The 23,189-nt window shown below is 29.0% G+C and overlaps 1 protein-coding gene across 1 annotated transcript in view; it reads left to right on the top strand.

The window, feature by feature from the left end:
• Window positions 1-23,189, top strand: part of LOC107441545 (agrin) — a gene marked incomplete in the record, with an annotated part of 156,998 nt that overhangs the window by 88,486 nt on the left and 45,323 nt on the right. Inside the window, 3 exon segments of the mRNA XM_071183122.1 lie at window positions 2,308-2,469; window positions 8,600-8,743; window positions 10,060-10,308. Coding sequence (XP_071039223.1) covers window positions 2,308-2,469; window positions 8,600-8,743; window positions 10,060-10,308 — 555 coding nt within the window.

Below are 23,189 nucleotides of genomic sequence, written 5' to 3'. Positions count from 1 at the left end.
ATCCACAATTTAATATAATTTATTTTACAAACATGCCACCCTCTTGAACAAAGGAGAAAGAAATATTTCTTTTATTTTTCAAACAAATATAAAGGAAAATAACAAATAAATAAGTTCAAAGCCAATTATTATCCTCTTATCAACATTTTTTACCTAAACGATTAAAAATTTTCTTTAAAATAAGTAGTTTCAAACAATTACTTTTAATTAGGCTATTATGTAAAAGCAGATGAGTTCAAAAAGAAGATAAACATTTAATTAGTCTTGTAAAATAAAAGTGGTAAATGATGTTAGAAGTATGTGTCTAGTACCTCTTTATTAAAACAGTAACTTAATTTCAAAAATTAATAATAAATTGTTCTCATATTTAAAATTGTCTGAGGAAATAATTTTTTTACGATAAAGCAGAAAAATGCTGGAGAGTCCATTTTTATTCGAAATTAAAATTTTCTTTTGAGGAAACACACACACACACAGAATTATATTGCTTCTATACTTAAAAATCGTTGTGCCTTTTTCTGGTAGTTTAATTTTAGCAAAATCAATCACTAAATATTCAATATATTTTTCGTTTATGTTATTTAAGCAGCAGAAAAATGAAAAATTTTCATGCATGACAATATAAAATATTAAAGAATAAATAAATCAATTTAAATTTTTAATAATTTCAACATTACGGTGGATTTTTTTTAAAATTTATGTGCATTATTTTCTTTCTTTTGTTCTCTATAAATTTTAGAGTAAACATGCTTAATAAAATTGTTTAAAATGTTTTAGATGAAGCTGATATAAATGAGAAGGATACAACCTTTAGTATTAAGAGTCTTTAGTTTTAAAAAATCGTTCGTAAACTTTACGGCGTTTTCTCAAAACAAGGATTTTTATTCTTAAATAATCGAAGCTTGTTTCAAATTTTCAACCAAGGCCAGTTCCTTTATCAATGAAATAAGGAATACTAAGAATGAATAAGATCTAGTTATCCCATACGAAAATAACTAGAGAAAAGCTGAAAGGGTCTTAAAAGTTTTTAGTTAACCTTAAATATAAATGTCTGAAAAGTTTACCCCCCCCCCTTTTCCGTATAAAATTAAGTTCCATCTTAAATTCAGTCAAGGGAAAGGGTTAAAAAATGTTCAAATTTAATCCATACAGTTTCAGTATTGTATCGTATTTATTTTTTCAAATAAGATAAATGTCAAGATAAGATCTGAGTCAAATAATATCAATGTTATGTCGACAGAGTTATAGTTAAGAACGTATAAACGTTTTAATATGTCGTACGCATACATAGTACACTGTAAAAAATTCCGAAATTTAATTTCTGTCAAAAGTACCGGCTCCCAGAGTAACAGTACTTTTTACCGTAAAATCCATTTTACCGAAACATGCTACGTAACAGAAAATCAGATATACCGTAATTTTTACTGTAATAAGTACCGTAAAATCACAGAATCACTCTAATTAAATAATAATTGCTTGAAAAGTAATGATATAATATTTTATAGTAAAAATGGATTTTAAAGAGAATGCAACCAAAGTGCAGGTACTTTATACCGTAATTAGATCCGGAATTTTTTACAGTGTTTACAGTTATTCACTTCTCTGAATTTCTTATGCAACAAGTGAACGAATGTTTCCGATTTAATTTTTTACGTCGAATTAAACGATATTAAATAAATTGAAATAATTGATAGTTTATAAGTTAAGACAAGGCCCTTATGTATACAAAGCAAAACATTTTAAGCATGCCTATTTATGTATCTGATATTTCTAACTAATTAACTGAGGTATTTTTTCGTAAGTATTTTGTTAAGCTAAATTTAATGCTAAATCAAAGGCGAAACAATAATAAATGAGAAATAAAACTGATACAACTAACAGTATAGAAAGTTACAAGACTTTTAGCATACATAATGTACAAAAAAGTACAATTGACTTACAACTAATAATGATTTTCACATTTCTCCCAAGGCAAACATTATCTCCCGCTAAATCGAATGAGATGAAAAGCAAATTTTTCTAAAAGATTAAAGTTTTAAAGGTTTAAATTTTAACCATATTTACAAAATTAATGTAATTTTTGTTGCATATAGAATATTTTTCATGCTTATAATTTTTCACTAATCAAATGTTAAATCATACTTATAAATTATATTCAAGCCTTTTAACTTATGAAATTTTTTAATGAATTACCATGTGCATGAAATCCCAACACGGTAAATGCATCAAACTCACAACTTACATTTTACATTTGATAATTTTTCTTTTACAATTATTTGTAAATGTCAAATTTATTAAAAATTTCAGGTGATTGCAACTGTAATAAACTAGGTTCCTACGGATTAATATGCGATCCTGAGAGCAAACAGTGTTCTTGCAAACCAGGTGTTGGAGGAATGCGATGTGACAGATGCGAACCAGGGTACTGGGGACTTCACATGGCCACTGAAGGAAATAGTGGATGTTCTTGTGAGTAATTCAATATTACTAAACAATAAAAAAATATTACTAAGCAATGAAACAATTCTACTAATCGTAAAGCAATATTGCTAAACAATGGAAAGAATATGCTTTATTTACTTTTCTCACCATATTTGTAAGAAACTGACTCAATAGTGTAGAGTCTACAATAAAACTAATCATAGTAATTAAGTTTCCGGAGACATTAATCATATGTTCAATATGTTTTGGAAACTTACTGTTTAATGTATTTATTCACTTTGACATGGGTATAAAAATGTTTATTTGGGGACAAAACCTCAAATCATTTTAAAAATTATGACAAAATATTCATCGTGAGAAGAAGTATTAAATATTTTTTCTTTTTTAAATCTTAATGAAAACTTCAAACCTTTACAGAAATATTTTGCATTTTTTATTTTATAACAGTCTTTGAACAACCGACCCAATTTTGGGTTTACGAATACTAATGTTCAACTCCGTAGCCGTGTAATTTTGAACCCAATCCAGAAGACCAGGAAACTCCTGAATCAATACCCCCAAAGGTATGATTTGTTATTACATGGAGGACTTTGAGACTCGACTGATTTAACGTGCATCAGTCACCGTTTACTACACGGGGAGTCTTCGGCCGGCGGGAATCGAACCCAGGACCTCTTGGACATAGGCCCAGTGCCCTACCAAGCCGTTTATCCAGTAATATGACCATGATGAGTGAAACAAATTATGGAAAATGGACAAAATTTTAAAAAAGGCCAGTTATAAGCGCAAATTTAAAAGTATTTAGAGCCAACTGAGATGGTATCGCCAATTTTTACATATGCCCTGGAATGTTTTTAAAGTGATAATTAAGTTTAAAAGTTTCTCCTTATATCATTTTTAATAATAAGATCTAGCAAAAGTAACAATTTAACAATATGTTTAAGATACTAACCTTAAGAAACTTTAAAAATGAGTATGAAAATATTTTTAATATGATCATGTAAATGCATAAATAATTAGGGGGGCCATGATTTTCTAAAACTCGAAAGTAAAGTTAATTTTATTACAACTATACAGCGTTAACATTTTTTCTGTCTTAACTTTTTTTAAGAAATGAAACAATAGTAGTGGGCCACGATTAAATAATAACAGTATACTTCCTCTGTTTTACTTCCATTACAGCTCTATGCCCGTATCTACCGTTTAAAGTTCCAAACGAGGAAGGGCTGAAACTGCATTAGCAAAAGTGGTATCCGGGTGAAATAAAGTGACTATGAACCACTCAAAACATCATGTCTTTAAAAACTGAGGAGTTAGTCTTTTTACTTTAGATCTCTGCAATATATGAAGGGAAAAGAGAATTACAAAGTTGTAAAACGTCACTGATTCACTATGAATTAACACCTCGTGGACATGATCGTCAAACGCACATCTATCTGTTCGGAAAATAACTCATTACTATTTACCTTTATTTGAGAGTTCTAAGTTTTCCTTAAGCTACATTAAAAATAAAGTTATCTTGTGATGTATTGTTGTTTTATTTCGTACAGAAACCATTTTGTCACGTCACACTGTAAGAAAACCCAAGATTTTTCCCAGAATAAATTACCACAATGGGACAAATGCTCTCGAACAATGTAATTCACCTTTTCCTCCCTTGCATTATAAAGTTCTGCTTTGGAGATACAAACGCTTATTCCACAGAATTCGAACATGTGACGTTGTAGGTGATCTGAAATTGTACAGTGTTAGAAATTTCTCTGAAAAAATGGTTAAATAACAATTTATTGAATGGTTATTTTACCATATTTACTCAAAACAGTCAAATAACTATAAATAAAATAGTAATCAAACTGTTTATGAACTGCTTTCACCTAATACGGTTAAACAGTCAGAATTTTATAGCACCAATTGGAACCACCTAATGAAGCTACTTAGTTCTTTACAACTGCGTAGGAGCCGAGCTGGCTTATCTGTCAATCTCATGACTGGCAGAGCTGGAGTTCGAGTCCTAGTGTTGACACCGCAATATTTCCTCCATTCCCTTCAACACATGAGGAATTTCCAATATCGGGGACAGTCGAATGCCCATCGCCTAACGAAAAGCCGAGCTTCTATGTTTAGTTAAATAATTATTTTTTATTACCTTTTTGAAAAATGCTAGTTGTAAATGGTTAAAAAACCGTTCAGTTTTGTATTCATAGTTTTATAACCATAGTTTTCGCAAATGGTTTCAAAACCATAAAGAAAAAATCTTCTTTACCATAAACTTTACGGTTAATCGGATCGACAGACAGCTGCCAGTTATTTTACCATAGTTCTAGAAATTAGAATTTTAACAGTGTAGCGCCTACAACCATTTCAATATAACTAGACAACACTTTTAATAATTATAGCTGCAGCCGCCTGAAATTACAGTATAATTATTAAATATACTAGATACTTAATATTAAATATGTATATAATTATTAAATATACGGCTATAATTATTAAATATACTTTTAATAATTATAGCTGCCAGTTATTTTACCATAATTTTGGAAATTAGAATTTTAACAGTGTAGCGCCTATAACCATTTCAATATAACTAGACAACACTTTTAATAATTATAGCTGCAGCCGTCTGAAATTACAGTATAATTATTAAATATACTAGATTCTTAATATTAAATATGTATATAATTATTAAATATACAGCTATAATTATTAAATATACTTTTAATAATTATAGCTGCCAGTTAATTTACCATAATTTTGGAAATTAGAATTTTAACAGTGTAGCGCCTACAACCATTTCAATATAACTAAACAACACTTTTAATAATTATAGCTGCAGCCGTTCAAAATTTACACTAAACACTTACTTAAACATTACAGTTATAATTAATTTCAAATTAAATTCCATTATCTTTGCAAATTGGATAATCTGATTACAAGAGATGATCTTCAACACGACTATTCATTTCATATCTGTTTGAACTAGACGTCGGTTAGAGAAAAAGGGAAAATGCATTCATCGACTTCCCTTTTGTAGGGATTGAAAGGAATTATCGTTATTCGAGTTACAACGCACCTTGAATAAATAATATATCTTTTCAGTTTCCATAAATAACAAAAAACCTACCTCGTAAATAATAAAGCAGTTACTGCAAATTTTTTTTTAACAAAACAATTTCATATTCTCAAACAATTTTTGCAAAACCGCTTGATGTTTAATTTATTCATTAATGCAAAATATAATAATAAATTGCAACTTAAAAGTGTTTAAATAAGACACCAATGTTTTTCTTTTTTCTAAAAATTTTCTTTTGATTTCCGAAAAATATAATTACATTTTCCAAAATGTATCAGGCTTTTAAACAATAAAGAAATAAATTTATTAATAAAGAAAACTAGTAAAAAAAGAATGAGATAAGCGAAATAAATTTTTTTTTCTATTTCTATATAATTGAAATGCGGAATAATAAAATTAATTATATTTTTATCACTTTCTTAGTCTGTCAAAAGGGAATTAATTAGTGCTTATTTTAAACTTAAGTCAAGATGATAATTGAGAGATAATATTCTCCGGTTTAGTATATTTAAAAGCCTTCAATTAGGAATTTTGTTTTGGTTAATTTCCTTAGATATAATTAAATACATTGACAGAGATTTAGTTGCGTACAATTATGTTATTTTCTAAACAATACTTTTTAAAACATCAATGCAGTTTTTTTTTAAATAAATTTTTTATGCATTTGCAAATGATTATTTCTTTAAACATTATTTTCCCGACTTTAATGACCAATAACTTCTAATATTAAAAAAAATGTTTTATAGATAAGTTCTCATGCTTGTAAATGTTTTAGTAAAAAATACTCTTTTTCCGCATGTTATCAATATACCTAACGTTTTTGTCGAGTTTGGGAGGAAACAAAAATCGCATTTAAAGTTACCTGAGTTCGATTTAATACCTGCTGTGTAGGAAGATTTTAACCCCTCGGCCAGGTTCACGCGAATCTAGTTTGGGCAACTACTATGTGCAATATTTGTGATGCCCGAGCCGACTTCGGGCAGGAGAAAATTTAACGTTTCTATTTTGTGAAGTCCGAGCTGATTTCGTTTCTACTTTAGGATACTTAATTCACTATTTTCCTAATAGATGGCATTAGTGGTACTAGTTTTTCGCCGATTATGACTTCTGTCGAGGGAGGGAAAATGTGGGTGATGCGAAGAGTGCGATATGGGCTTGTGTGCAGGACCGTGTTTAGGGATATAACGTACTGTAAAACATTTGTAAAATTTATGTATTGAAAATCATATTGTTGTGTTTTTATATTATATTATACTAGTTATATTATATTTAGCTTCAAAATTTTGTTTAACTTGCTCTTAATGAATAAGATGTGAGTGTAATCCATTACTTTTTTATGTGTATGTAAAAATTACAAACACAGTAGTTATTGCATTTAAAATTTTATTTTTGTAATAAAAAGCCAGTTACTAACTTTTATAATAATATGAAAAACAAAATTAAACAGTCAAAAAAATTTTCTATTTTCGGTCCATTTTTCTGAATTATGTTAAGGGGCTAAACAATGATTTCAATCAAATGACGTAGAAAAAACTAGTTTCTTCAGGGAGAGGTACAATCAACTCTACTAATATATCTTATTATAGAGATATCTTGGTTAACAACTGACTGTTGATAGATAGAAGGGTGAAGCTAAAATTAAATATTCTCCCCCTTCCAGCCATGCTGAAGAACCTGGAAGGTTTTTTTCAGAGACCTTTCTGAAAAAAACAATTTTCTACACTGTAAAAAATTATGGATCAAATTACGGTAAAATGTACCGGCACCCTAAGTACCGGTGCTTTTTACCGTAAAATTATTTTTTACCGGAACATATTATCGATCAAAAGATCTGATATACCGCTATTTTTACAATAGTAATCACTGAATCACTCTATTGAAATTACTGAAATACTACTGTAAAAATTATAGTATAACATTTAACGGTAAAATAGATTTCACGGTCAAATAGATTTAGCTGTAAAATATATTTTACGGTGAAATCGATTTTATGAATGACGCTCGCAAAGTGCCGGTACTTTATACCGTAATTTGATCAGAAATATTTTTTTCGGTGTTCGACAAGATAAGACTTGCGACTGGAAAATCGCATAAGTTTGATCCTTAAGAGGCTATGAGTTTGATGCTTGAACTAATACCCTCTCACTTTTATTCTATACCCTGACGACAACAACGCATTTAATACTCCTCAAACTTTATGCATTTTTCACTAATTAATCTTGTAATACTTTCCACTGATAACTTTATAATAATTTTTATGCAGATATAAGGCTTTATAAACTTAGATTGCATATACACAAGATTGAATATATGATTTCCAGATTACAAGAGTTAAGTTGCATTTAAAGTTTAATTGTACAAGAGCAGTAATCGCAACATAACGCCAAACGTAAATGGAGTTGAGCTGCTTAAATACCATCTTTTTCAAACCATAACTGAAAAAAAAATCTTTTTTTATAAAGTATTGTATAACGGAAATTAAAAACAATATGATTCCCTTTACTTCAATTTCACAAAATATTTATTGTTTTTAAGCCTTTTACGTCGACGCTGCTAGTGGATGAAATCTAACAAAAATAAACACTATCAATTTATTTCATTGATATTATTTTGGTTTAATTTCCCTTAATATTCACCTTGTAAAGCTTGAAAGAAAGGCTGAAGTACATTTGTTTAAATTTCTAAAACTAACAAATGTAATCCCGCAACTTTGTAAGAAGTACACACATCAACGTTTTGAAATGATCATCATTAAATAATCTCAATTAGTAAAAACGAAAGCGTGCATTATAAAGTCATTTCCGAATAAAGTCATAACCATTACGCTGTAATTTTAAGTGGGATGTATTAAACAAATATCAAATTAACTTTGAGCAGAAGTATGCATCCCGTACAAACGTAGAATCATTTGTGTTATAGCCTTTTCTTCATTTTCAGCAAGCGAGTTAAGTAGTACCATTATTATATAACTGGTTCGACTACTTTTGGGAAATCTATAATTGCAAGTAATTAAATAGAAAATTAGGATTTAATCACTAGGTAAGTTTCATGATTTTGCTGTTTTCAAAGAATACTCTTTTGCAGCTTGTAACTGCAATCAACATGGATCTGTTAGAGATGACTGTGAACAAATGACCGGAAGATGTGTCTGTAAGCAAGGAATTATGGGTATGAAATGTGATATATGTCCTGCGGGTACTGCTTTGGGCAGCGATGGATGCACGGATGGTAAGTTTATGATTAATATTTTTTTTCGTGCGAAAACATGACATTAGTTAGAAACATTGCATTGTTTAAATTATTACGTAATTTTTTTAAATTTCTTTTTCATTTGGAAACATTATAATAATTTAAATATATTGCATTATTAGAAATCTTCACATATTTTAGAATTGCATTTATGCGAAGCATTGCATTATTTAAAAGCATTACATTACTTAAAAAATCTTCAAATATTTAGAAACTTCACGTTATTTGGAATCATTACATTATTTGAAAACGTAACATTGTTGAGAAACGTTGCATGTTTCCAAAACATTATCTGAATTAGAAATATTACATAGTTAAAAAACACTACATTATTTAGAACTATTGCATTATCAAAAGCATTACTTTATTTAGAAACATTGCATTATTAAAAGCATTATATTATTTATTTCTTATTAGATTGTTTTTATTTTTTGGCGGACTATGGTTATTCCACAATCAATTAAATTTACAAGAACTTTCTACTATTTTACTTTATATCTTGATGTAGCATACTCTCTGATCTATATTACTTTGAAATTAAATAATAATACTACTGTTTCAATTTAATGTTATATTAATACTACATTTTAAACTCAATGTTTTTTAATTAAATGTCAATACTATTATTTTAATTCAATGTTTTTCGATTAAATAACAATACTAATATTTCAATTCAATGTTTTTCAGTTAAAAAATAATACAACCGTTTTAATTCAGTGTTTATCAATTGAATAATAATAATGTTTATCAATTAAATAATAAAGGAAATTTTTTAATTAATTGGCAATGCTACTGTTTCAGTTCAATGTTTTTCAAATAATAATACGATTGCAATTCAATGCTTTTTAATTAAAAAATAATATTACTGTTTTAATTCAACGTTTCTCAATTAGTAATAATTAATGCTAATTAAATTCAATTTCTATTCAATGTTTTTTTATTTAACAACAATACTATTATTCCAATACTCTGTTTTTCAATAAAAAATAATACCACAGTCTTAATGCAATGTTTCTTAATTAAATAGTAATACTACTGCTTCAATTCAATTTTTTTCAATTACATTAGTAGTCGTAAATCCGAAATTAGGTCAGCTGTTCAACGACGATTATAAAATAAAAAATAAAATGACGTCACCTTCGGATTACCATAACTTTTGTTTACCGTCACGTAATTAGTTCTTGTTTTACTTCCAGATACATCAATCTGTTTGTTTCATTGGGGCCCCCCAATTGTAAACTATTACCCTACGTTTTAATTCAATGTTTATCAATTAAATAACAATTCAATTTCAGTGTCCACATCAAAACCAATGTCAGGTTCTTGCTCTGATGTCTCCTGCATTAATGGCGCAACGTGTGAAGAAAAGAACGGAATTGCTCAATGTCTGTGCAACATCACTTGCCCTACACCTGAAAAGAAAGATGCAGTGTGTGGATCAGACGGCAGCACATACGCATCAAAATGTCAACTTAACGAGTTCAGTTGCAAGTACCAAAAACAGATCACAGTTGCTTTCGAAGGTGCTTGTAAGAGGGGCCAGTGTAAGTTACTACATTTCAACTGCATTCATCTCTAAAGATAACTATCTTTTGGTGATGCCACAATAGGCATTACATATTTCCTAGCATTTAAGAAATTGCTTTAATTTCTGAAACTTATTTTTTTAACCATTCTTAACCAAACTTTAATTCAAATATATCAATTATTTAATTTTTATTAAAATTTATGAAAAGCGAATATAAAATAGTTTATTCTTTTCTTTTCGATCAATGTAACGGATAACTTCTTATTTCAATACTAATGTAAGACTCATTAATTCACTAAATTGAAAACAAAAATCTATTTATAACTCTTTACTCGTTATTTCTAACCACAAATGTTTCAGTTACATGGTTATACTAATTCTCACAGTCTTGTTGGTGACTCGCGATTGCCAAAGTATTTTCAAATTTAATATTGATTATGGGGGTTGGCTTTATTTTTGGCGATGTTATCTTTCAATAAATCACTAACCTTGGATTTCTTTCCATTCTCCAAACTGTCAGTTGGGAACAATTCATTCACTTTCAATTATCAATTTTCAGCTTATGCTCTTTTGGGCATCCCAGTCAACTAAAAATTTTCGATGTAAGAGAATGTTTTAACTGGATCCCTTTACGGAATATCTTTTCTTTATTATTTTTATATTTTTTGAATTATGACCATTTTTAATAATTAATAAATCAAATTTTTCTTAAAGGGTATAATTCATTTTTCTTAGATAATTACCCCTCTAGCACATCCAAATTAAGATTCATCTGCAACAACTAAAAATGCTTAAAACTACAATGATGCTAAATGTACGCATCCCACTAAGTAATTTAAAACGATCACCGTCACAACACTTTGAACCAATACGTTCTAAATGAGAATGCAATGCAAGTATGAGCATTACGTGCTTCCAAGCTTTGCAAGTCTGTACAGTTTTGAAATTTGTATTTTGTCTTCTATTATTTTTCTCAACATAAGTAAGCTTGTTTACCCGTAGAAACAGTTGAGTGGAAATCAAATTCTTAAAATAGATAGTCTGATGTTTAATTTGGATAAGAATCTCATCATTGGAGGTTAAGGTTTGCCATAAATATGTGAACTCCTGTTGATTTTGCATTGTCAAAACAATTTAAAAACACTCAAACCAACTGCATTGGCTTGGTTCGATATTTTTGATAGATAGCCAAATAATGGACCATTCCCTGTGAGGAGCGGCAAGTGTTTTGCTCAGTCTTGTTTTGAAGCTTGAACTAAAAGGTTGGGGGAGGGGATTGCCCATCTTTTTACGGTTCTTAGTTTAAGAATTTAAATATTCTAACAATTTCAAAGTAAAGATTGTAATGTGTGGCAAATAAGTATTCCAGGATTGGAAATCTATTATTTATTAAATCTTCTCATTTTCGCAACACACGCAAATACAAACAAACGTAACATACAGATAAAACACCAAATAAGATAAAAAATTTATTTCGAGTGAGAGTACGTTCAAAAACAGTGTTCCCATTTTCACTTTGCGGATCCAACTCAACATCTCATCGCCAAATGGCCACCACTCGCCAATACAGGTGCGCCTAACTCTCACAGGACCTCCAAATGTTACAAATTATTTCTTTTTGTGTATTTCCTAAAGAAATGTTTATTAAAATGGAGAGTTAGCGGAAATTGAAAATCTTACAAGATGTTTTGTAGAAGGTCTGTCAGTAGTTTAAAAGTTTTTTTAGATATGAATTAAATTAATCTGGAGTCGCACGAGGGCATTCTATTTTATTCATTAATGCTACTCTAATGAAAATAAAGTACTTAAACGTTTTCAAAAATAATGTTTTATTTTATAATCGTCATTGAACAGCCGACCCAATTTAGGGTTTAAGACTACTGACGTTCAACTCCGTAGCCTTGTAATTTGGAACTCAATCCAGAAGAGAAAGGAACTCCTGGATCAAGTATTGGAAGAAATTTGTCTTCGTGGAGGACTTTTTTGATGAAACTAACCCGCGTTTGCTAATCATAAAATCAATTCAATTTACGAAGTCAATTTTGATACATAAGAGGTAAATAAACACATTGAAACATTAAATCATTAAATCAAATTGGAAAAGCGCACAAGGCAGCTAGAACCAAATTTGTTTTATATAATAGAAATAAGGCATAATTATTAAAATAAAAATGAAAATATAAATGTGTGATTGCAAAACAGTACTTCATAAGGAGTTGTTACATGGATCATCGCTTGCGTTACATGGAGAGGAAAAACACGAGAACCTCCCACGTTTAACCTGAAATCAAGGGAATCAAAAATAATATCGATGCGTTTCCTTATTAAATAAATACTAGTGGGCTGCGCCCCCTGCTCGCTAACGCTCGCCAACCCCCGAAAATTGCTACGCAATCTTATATGGTTCGCTTCGCAAACCAAGCTCACTTTTCTTGCTACTAACTTAGGTACATTGTAAATCCACAAAATTCTAAGAATTCAAAACAATCATTCAAATCCATATAACAACTTTTTTTTTAAAAAAAAATTACATCTTTTTAGTAAATACTAAGTCATTAAAATAAATTTGAATTCAAATAAATGACATGTAATTCGTTAAACCTATTAGAAATGTGCTATAGTATAATTCGTGATATAAATCAAAAATCGTCAAATAAATTCGTAATATATAAATTCGTGAAAAAAAGCGCTTTCGACAAAATACTAAAATAGAGATCTATCGACAAAGACTACTCACTTCTGCCTAGCTTAATAGTATGAGATTGCCGCAGCTGATGCTCTCTGGTTATTTCAGTTTCCGTTTTTAAAAGCGCTATATGTTGAGTCACCTCAGATAGATTTGGCATGTGACATTTTTAGCGGCAATCATGGGTCGATTCGCCGTGTAACAGAAATAGTAGCGTAAGCAAAACAAAGCAAACGTTGCCACCGGCGGAAAAGAAATACAGCCAAAATTTGGGAGCCACGTAAGAGAATTATATATATTAGATATTTAGATCTATTGGTAAACAGAAGTGATTTTTCTAAGTAATCATTTTTTTAAATAACATTTATGTTGTTATAACGTTATATTGTTGAAACAAATTTGATGAGTTCACATTCTTAATTTATTATTTTCGCTTGCCAAACGGTAGGATATATTAAATATTTTTTTTTTGCCTGCATCTCATTGTGCATGAAGCTGATCCTTAAGTTCTAAATCATTTAACAGATCTCTTTAACTGTAATTTATAACAGTATATTAATGTTATTTGCTCAAAAATAATAATTGTTAGACCACCTTTCTAAATAACTTTATCTTAAAATGTAAGGCAGATTTACATTATAATACTAATAAAAAAACAGCAATTCTCTTAGTTTTAAACTCTTGAATTAAAAGCGTAATAATAGCAGTACAGGAAAATAACTTTAAGTTAGGGATTCAAAAATATTTAAAGAAAAGCATGACTTTTATTAATTTTATGCTGACTACAACCAAAACAATAAGGAGACGAATGAGGAAAAACTGGATCACACCACGTGATTTTCTGGCCAATAAAAATGCACCGACAACAATGGAAAACTGCGACACCATCATTAGAATTTTATATATAGTAAGAAATAAATAAATACAAATGCTACATAAAATACCATATCTCAGAGCTGTAACGTGAGGAAAGAAGTATTTCCCGCTGCCACTTTTTTCATGACATTACGAAACACGTAGTCTTGGCATTTCTACAGTGACGTTATGCCGGAGGAAAATATGTTCATCGAATTCCATGCACACAAAAAAATTCAAGTTATTACATTGTATAATTACTTATAAGGTATGTTTGCAACATTTATAATTTTAATTACCTTTTTTTTAATGGCTCAAAACTTGTCAAGGAAAAAGAAACTGAAATTCGGAGAAATTTTGAGAGAAAATTTTAAAATTTCACAAAAAACACTAATACAAAAAAAATGTATGACTGAAAAGACAGAAAGAAAGAAATAAGCTACAAATAATAAAATAAAATTATGTAAAAAAGATGGAAAAATAATTCTTTTCATTTTATATATTATTAATGTTCCGATTTTAATAAACAAAAATTTTAGAAAAATACTAAGTATTATACAGTTCGCAAAAAAAAAAAAAAAAAANAAAAAAAAAAAAAAAAAAAAAAAAAAAAAAAAAAAAAAAAAAAAAAAAAAAAAAAAAAAAAAAAAAAAAAAAACGTCTTGAATAACTTGTTGTTGTTAATGTTGATCCAATGATTGGGACTTCATGTTCTAGGACTCAATATTAAATGTTCGAGGGAGTGATCTCAAATATTTTAATTAATTAGTGAAGACGATATTTTGAAATACTGAATCAGGTACAAAAACTTACATACTTTCACTGAATAAACATACCTTTTTAATGACGAATTCGGTTTCTGACTCTCAAAATAGAGCCGCAATTTGAGAAATAGAGTCTCAATAGTTTGGTTTGAAGAGCAGTTCAAAGTTCAGATCCCTATATGTTAATTTTACTTTTTGTGTATTTCACACCAGATCGAGAACTTTTAAAACGAATTGAAACATTTTTGCACACAATTATACAATTCGTTTATTATAAGAATAATTCCACACAAAATATACATTTTAGTAAAATTTTGTTATTTTTTCTAAATTCATTTAACACAGTTGAAAAATTTTTAATTGAAAGGTACAAAATTTTTTACATCATTTTAACGAATGATATTTTAAATGACAAAATACGAAATTTGAACAAAATCGGTCGACTAAGAGGCCTGAGAAATAGTATTTTGAAAATTCGATTTTTCAGTACCTATTCGCCTGATTTTGCTCAAATTTCGTATTTTGTCAGTTAAAGTTACATTCTTTGCGTTGTTAAATTCTTCACGTTTATGTTTCGTTGTTCATCTCGACATTCTCATGCTTCAAAAACCATCATTCTGTGTAAAATATATTTGTAGGTACTGATAAACATCAAATTGTCAGTTTTGGGACGAAGCCTGTCTTGGATTTTTAAAACTAGATTCAAGGCCCAATGCATTGATTGTTGCTTTGCAAACGTTACATAGAAATGGGTAAAACTAGGGGAGTTAGGACACATCATTAGTTTCAAAACTGCATACTTACCTATGCCCGAAAATGTCATCATACGCCACTAGGGGCATCTTCTTATTATGAACTGTTTCCTTGCAGGCTTCTGAACAGGCCATAATAGTTTCTTTTGAATTTATTAAGATAGTACGTTTTTTCTAGCGTTATGAACATACATTATTAACTTCGCACACCAAACTTAGACGTCTACTTTTTTTGGTGGGGATGATTCTGATAATTTCTTTCAAAATGTGGTACTCTTTATTTTATTTGAGCTTCAAAAAGCAGTTCATAAATTTACTCAAAAACTTAAGAACTAAAATTCAAGAAAACAAAAATTAATTTTTCAGAAATGAGGAATATTTTTTGTTTGTGTTCAAAAATGAGGAATATTTTTTCTTTGTGTTCAAAAATATTCCGGGAAAGTGTTTGGCTAAAACAAATTTCATTCTATCATCTGGATAACAAATACAAAGGGAATGCAAATTTTTTCCCGATATTGAAAAATTCATGTTTTCAAGATTTGTCTGTATAACTTGATTTAATGATAACAATAACTTATGTTTATCAATCCCTTAACTCTTGTTACAATTGTATGAAGAATTAAACGAACAAATTTTACCCAAAAAAGTAAATAATGCACAATAAAAGCAGTGGTGTAGCTGTCTGAAATTAATGGTGATCGTTTTTCATACTCAATCATCTGAATTTGTATATAAAATTATAATTCTGATTTATAGCCCCATAATAAAATATCCTACAAAATGTAAGATTCTATAAATTGCTCTAATAGCCTGTTTTAAGAAGTTTTTTTTCTTTTTTTTTTTGAAAATTACAATTACGAGAAGAACTCTTTTGCAATAAAAAAAATATCCAAATATAATAAAATAGATATAGTAGCACATCTATCTGAAAACAAATCTAGTCATTTATAACAGTATTTCCAAAATTGTAACATTTATCCATCAGTTCTTCTACGAAAAGAAATCATATCCATAAAGAAAAACACATAAAAGAAAAAAGATAAAGTTGAAGCAATTTCCATAATTCTGATACATGCTATGTCATATGAAAAATACATCATCGACTTATTGATGGAAAAAAAATCTTTACTATTGGAATCCGAAAGATTGGAATTGGGAGATGGAAATGGATCTTTTTCTTCTTAGAGCAAAAAAAGAAGAAAAGAATCGCATTCCTTCATTCTATTTTATTCCTTGAGGATCATTAATCTTTGCAATACCAAGTGTTTTATTATCCACTGATCCATTATAGATAGACTATCGCACCTGATTAAGAGTTTCTTCTTGAAGTTGTTGGAAGTAATATCTTAATCTTTTACATATCTGTAAGATATAGCGTTTTGAAGTGTCGGAGATATTCCATTTTACTACGATCTTCCAATTTCTGTCATTTTTTGTAGGAAAGAGTGATTTAATAGCGATTGGTACGTGGATTGATTGGCCGTTTGGCGCATAATTTTTATTGGAAATTCTTTTCATACTTTTTTCATTATTTTGCATTAATTTAGGTCAGGATAGTAAATTTAGCATTTTAATAATTTATGGTAACGGAATACAAATACAACATGAAACACCGGTATCTTTTTCTGCGTAAAAAGTAAAATCTTCCCAACACGGCTCACTTCCAAGCAATAATTTTTCAAATTTGCAGTTACTTAGATTTAAGGAAATTTCTTTAATTCATTAATGAAATTTCTTTAAATTACAAAATCAGTTGTTGATAAATTTCTGAATAGGAATGAAAAAAAAAATTTTTTTTCAAGCGACTTTTCGTGAATGTTATCATTTAGTATAAATATAATTCCGATAGTCTAATAGATTTTTTAGTATCTAATACAAATTTTTTTTTATAATTAAAAAAAACATAAATATATTTTTGGTTGAAATTAGAGCATCAGAAAAAATATATAAAGGGGACGCCGGTGCCCTAACTTCGTCAGAGGGTCAATGCAAAACGGGAACGAAAGTTTCAAATTTTGGTTGATTCACACACTCCATTGACATTTTAAATTTAATTTATAGATTATTTATTTTAATAAATAGAGATTGTATTTAATTTATTCCTGAGTTAATTTTTTTTCGTTAAATTTATTAAATCATAAAGTTTGAAGTTCTGGTTATCTTATGCATCGGTTACATTTAAAATATATTAATTATTATTATACTTAGGAAGAGATGAGCAATTTAATTTTCAGTTTCCAAATCCTGATACATGTAAGTAGTTGACTTTTTTAGGCAATTCAACAGCAAATATTTTTATGTTTCTGGTAATGTACGTCTAGGTTAGCCTCTTTACTACTCAAGTATGAAGAAATATAGCAACAAAAAAAAATACTTCTTTCCGAATTTCTATTTTGCTGCCATAAGTCATAATAAGAAATGTTAGATCCGCATACGTGGACCTCAGGTTTTAATTAAGTGAAAATTTCAAATGTTAAGCCGCACCTTAAGTAGGAGCAAACATGCTATACTATGGTCGTCTTAAATACAATGATGAATAGATTTGAAAATTATTTAAAAAATTTTTTTTTAATAATACGAAGATCTTTTGCAAGGAGATGCAATACTAAATGCAATACCAATGCATTACTACATGAAGTCTCGGTTTCAAAACTATTCTAATTTTGCAAATGACGCAAAATAAAAAAAAATAAAATTCCAAAATTATGGAAAAAAACAAAAAGTTAAAATTATTAAATATATATACGTACCTTAATGTAAAACAATTTGTTAAAATACACATGGAAATTTTACTAAATAGATATATAATTGTATACTTGTAATACTATGAGATTTCACTTGACTACTACCCTATCATTTATTGATATTACGTACCAAGGTACACATACGTGGACCTGGATATGTTCTTAACTGTATTATTTTTTTAATATTAAGTAAATACAAATTTAAGAGCTTCATACAGATCACAGAACTACTAAGTCAAAAGGGGAAAAAATTATTTTCGAAATAGCTCAATGATATAATATTTCAAATTAGTTATTAGTTAGTTATAAGAGTCATTTTTCGACATTTGCTTGTGTGAATTTCTACCCAAATAACTTACATGTTCCGCTTCTATTGCGCAACTCCCAGAAAGCTAAAATATTTACGAATGTGTCAGTGAAAGTAAAACTCTAAATTTTCTTATAGCGTGTTTTCAGAAGCCAAGAAACGAATATCCACGTATATGGACCGAGGTATTAATGAAGAGGTTGAGTTTCGCAATTAAGTTACTGATAGATTATGCTTTTTTGTGAGTGTAAATAAGCTAAATTACTATGGTCATTCTGGGTCACTTAGACCTTTTTTTTTCAATTTTAGACACTTGTCAGTCCAAGCATTTAGAGATTAAATTAGATCTACAGTTAGGCTCTATGATAAAATGTGTGAATTCGGTGCCTGAAGTTTTCCTGAAATAGGACGAAAAGTATTCAATAGTTGGCTAACCAAGCATAGAGCAATAAAAGGCGACAAATGCAGCTCAAAACATTTTCATTTCAGTCAATTTAGATATTAAAATCACTCTTCTGATCCTTTTTTTATTGTATGATATTTTTTTCTTTTTGTTTTATGTGATTACACATAAATTACAAAATTATATAAAATTATTTCACCCTTTGAAGATTGAAAAAAAAAATTTTTTTGAAGCAAAATAAACTTGTTTCACCGAATTTTGAATTTTGATTTTACAGATAACAATATTACGTAGTAACAAACATAATCTTATTATTTTTAATAATAAAACTAGGATTTTTTATTCTAAGTACTTCATGAGGTCAAATAAAAATATTTTCAAAAATTAAAATTATGTACTTAGCTTATTCTGAAATATTTTCTTGTGTACTAAAAGTATGATATATTTTTTGAATTTCGAATTTAACGTGAATTAAAAATTTAATTTTTTTAACTAAGTCAAATATTGGATACTTAAATCTCTAAATTATTTCCAGTGCGGATACGGGAAAGAAATTAGTACCTAATACAAAATACCTAAGGGGCCACTCTGACTTTTCCAGTCATTCTAGGTATAAGGTTCTTATATATCGTTTCTATATGATAAGAACATGAATGATTAGATAAGCACTTAAATTGCATCAAATTATGAAAAGTCAGAAATCATCAATACTTTCAGTAAGTTATTTTTTGAATTACAAAGCAATAAAAACCTTCGTTCTTGATTTAAAATATTTAAAAAAGCAAAGAACATTTTAATGGTTTTTGCTCAAAAGAGTCAAAAATGAAATATTGATTGTAACTTATAAGAATCCTGTTGATATCGTCTCAGTTAATTTTTCAGATATTATCTTCATTCTACATATATTTTATCTTAAAATGATAAGAAAGTTTTGAGACAGCCACAGTTATAAAAGTTTTAAATAAATCTGATTAAATGTCAGCGGTTTTCGAATAACAATAATAAAATCAAATAAACTGCCGACTTTTCAAATGCTTTCTTTAAAAAATTTATAAATAAATCTTGAAGCATATATCAAGATAAAATTTACATAAAATGAACAAAATGTCTGGAAAATCAACTGAGTCGATAGGGTTGAGTAAAATGTCATTGCGTTTTTATTCTTAATTTTTCAAATTCATATACTTATATAAAGGTTAATCAAAAATATATGTTAAATTTTGTTCGATGTCCTTTTGTCATCATTCGGTGAGCTTTATAATTATTCGTTCTTAAAAGGACCTGCCTTTATTTGTGAAAAACTTAACAAGATGTTGATTTACAACCACATCTAAATTTCAAGCTAGGAGATTTTAAGAGAGCTAAGTAAGTAAAAGTCTGACGATGCTAAGCCAGGTGAGTATGATGGGTGGGACAACACATCTCATCAAAGCTCCAATAACTTTTAACCGGTCGCTAGAGATATATGTAGTCTCGCGTTGTCCTCATGGAACACTACTCATTTAAGATTGAAGAGCTCAGGATGATTTTGTATAACAGATTCGTTCAAAATGTCCAATTGGCTACAATACACATCGAGGAATTGATTGTTCAGTTACTTGGTTGGAGTTTAAAACATACCAAACCCTTCCAATCCTATCACTCTGGGAGCATAATCTTCCTCTGGTGAAGTTCTGATTTTGAAGTTATTGATGACAAATTTTCACCTTAGGACTAAAGGCCTGCTTACATGGTTTAAGTTCTTGAATCCGAGAAATTGGATGATTCATCGACACTATCCAAGTTCTTGAATGTCGCTGATTGGTCGGAAGAAAACTTGCGCATGCGCATTGCTTATATTCAACAGTATAAAATCATACTTATATGAACTTAAAATTACTAAATAAATTCAAATAAAATCATAATAAAGCAAATAGACCTTGACAGATTAATTTATTTCGACTAAAATATATGAAAACAGACAACAAAATGTCATAATCTGATGCCTGCTTGTTGACGACACAAAAATTAAAAAGCTGATTGGTTAAGGGAGAAAAAACTTGGTTGGAAAGTAGAACATGCTCTACTATCGTGCAAGGACATGGACCAAGTACTTGGATGATTGTTTACACGATCCAAGCTCAAAGTAAAACAAGTTTTCATTAATTTCAATCAATCTTCGTCCAAGAACTTGGAACGTATAAGCAGACCTTAAAACCGCTTTCACACCACATTGCTGTGGAAGAAACTTCCAAGAAAAGGGTCGTGAGCATACCGTCAAATGAACATCTTCGAACTCATGAGCAATCCGAATTTCGAGCGAACTTACGTATCCCAGCTTCTATAGAAGAACGCGGACACTTTTTGATTGATTCACTGTCTCTGCAATCTCCCGTGTCGTGCAACGTGGATTTGACAAGATCAATGTCTTCCTAAACTAGGAGCAGTTTTCGAATCAAAATCTCTAGCTCGGAATCTCTTCTTAGTCACCGTAAACGTTCCACAATTTTTCACAAACTTGACACGCGTTACGGAAGTAGAGTGGTCAAACATGGAGAAATTGAACAGTTTGATCTTCTATGTTCAATGTGCTGTCAAATCTCCAAAACTCGACGAAACGTCTCAATTTGTTCCTTACAATGAAGCTCAAACTGCCAGCTATCAATAACGTAAAAACTATTGTTGCAGATGCTTCAAATATTTCAGAAACTGCACAACTACAATCTGTTGCAAAAAAAATGCAATGACTTTTTACTCAACCAAATATATCAACTTTATATTCTTATAAGTTACAATCAATATTTCATTTTTTACCTTTTAGTGCTAAACCATACAAAAGTTGCTGTTTTTTTTTATTTAAATTGAAATTAATTTATGAAGGCTTTATAATGGGAGCAAAAGACATCTTAGAATTTTGATATGTAAATTATATTTAACTTCAAATAGATTTAGAAATAATATTCTTTCTAAATGCAAAGATAAGTTACTAGGCGCAACAAACAGAAGAGGAATAATTTTGTTTAGTATGATTTGTCATTGTTTTTGAATAATAAAGTAAATTACTTTTTAATGCTGCAAAGAGATTATTAGCTCTCTTTTTAACTGTCAAAAAGTATTTTTCCCAAAATGAAAGTTCTTTTGTTATTTTGCTTTTCAAAAATTGATGACTTTATTTAAAAATTATTAAAGAGAAACTTTTGTATCTTTTGCAGAATGTAGCAGAAGTTAGTGACGTTACTCTTCATTTATTTTCCCAACTCATTTTGTAAAAAAGACTTTAAAATGAAATAGACTTCATTAATTAATCTTTTTTGCTCTATTTACTACTTTGATAAATAAGAAAATGTAAAAAAGGGTTGTTTTTAAGCTTCAAGTTTATTTGAATATACTAATTCTTATTTTTGTCTTCAAAAAATTTTATTTAGTCCTACAGTTTATGCTGTGCTTTTATTTTAAAAAATCTCTTAAAATAAAATCGTTTTTTTAAAGTTTAAAGTGGTTTACTTTATTATTTACCATGTATCACAAAAATGTCCAATAACTTGAAAAATAATTAAACGGAAAACGAAGGCAGATATAAATGCAAAGCTTGCTTTGTTTTGCTTAAGAAAAGAGATTTTTTTTCTGACTAATTTTTTAACAAAAATAGTTTTGAAGATCATCAATAGATGGTCGCTGAAAACTAGGAAAGATTGTATTCAAATTAGACACCATTTTCAACAACAACGTGGTGCAGATTGAGGGCTAAATTAACGCATGCAAATTGTTTCAACTTGATAGGATTGGCAAGCAGCAGAAAACATATATTTGTAGTTATTTTTTCCGAGTCAGCAGCACCATCTGTTATCGAATTAAATAACTAATTTTATAACTTAGTGAAAAATAATCAGCGTAGCAGTGTAATGAGCCATAATTTTTTTCCCTCGAAATTTTTTCTTTTTTAAAAAGAATAAAATTATTTTTTAAATTGTGGGGCATTTTCATCGCTCAGTACTTCATAATAAAATTACGCTGTAAAAATTCTTTTGCCATCATTTTTTTTGATTTTCAAAACAGTTGCCCCATTGACGAATATCAAATATATTGAAAACGTTTTTAGATGAAAATCGGTAATGGAATTGACAAATGTCAACTAGAAAAACAAAAGAATTGTTAAAGAGAAGCATACAGTCTCTGTCCAAATTTTTAGACGCACTATAAGATTCGATGTAAAATCTTAATTACCAGGAGGTACTACACAGCTTTATTGCTTTCAAGCGACTGAAACCAGTTTGCACTTGTTTACGTCCCTATATCAAATGGTAATTGTGACATTAGGTCACAGCCTATTTAAACTGCTGTTTGTAGAAAATGCAACACCATGAAGGAATCATCAGAATCAAATGAAATATTATTTTAATAATGGAT

Source organism: Parasteatoda tepidariorum, chromosome 7, assembly GCF_043381705.1.
Source record: "Parasteatoda tepidariorum isolate YZ-2023 chromosome 7, CAS_Ptep_4.0, whole genome shotgun sequence".
NCBI lineage: Eukaryota > Metazoa > Arthropoda > Arachnida > Araneae > Theridiidae > Parasteatoda > Parasteatoda tepidariorum.
Note: the sequence above shows the minus strand (reverse complement) of the source record. Positions and strands in the feature narration are given on the sequence as shown.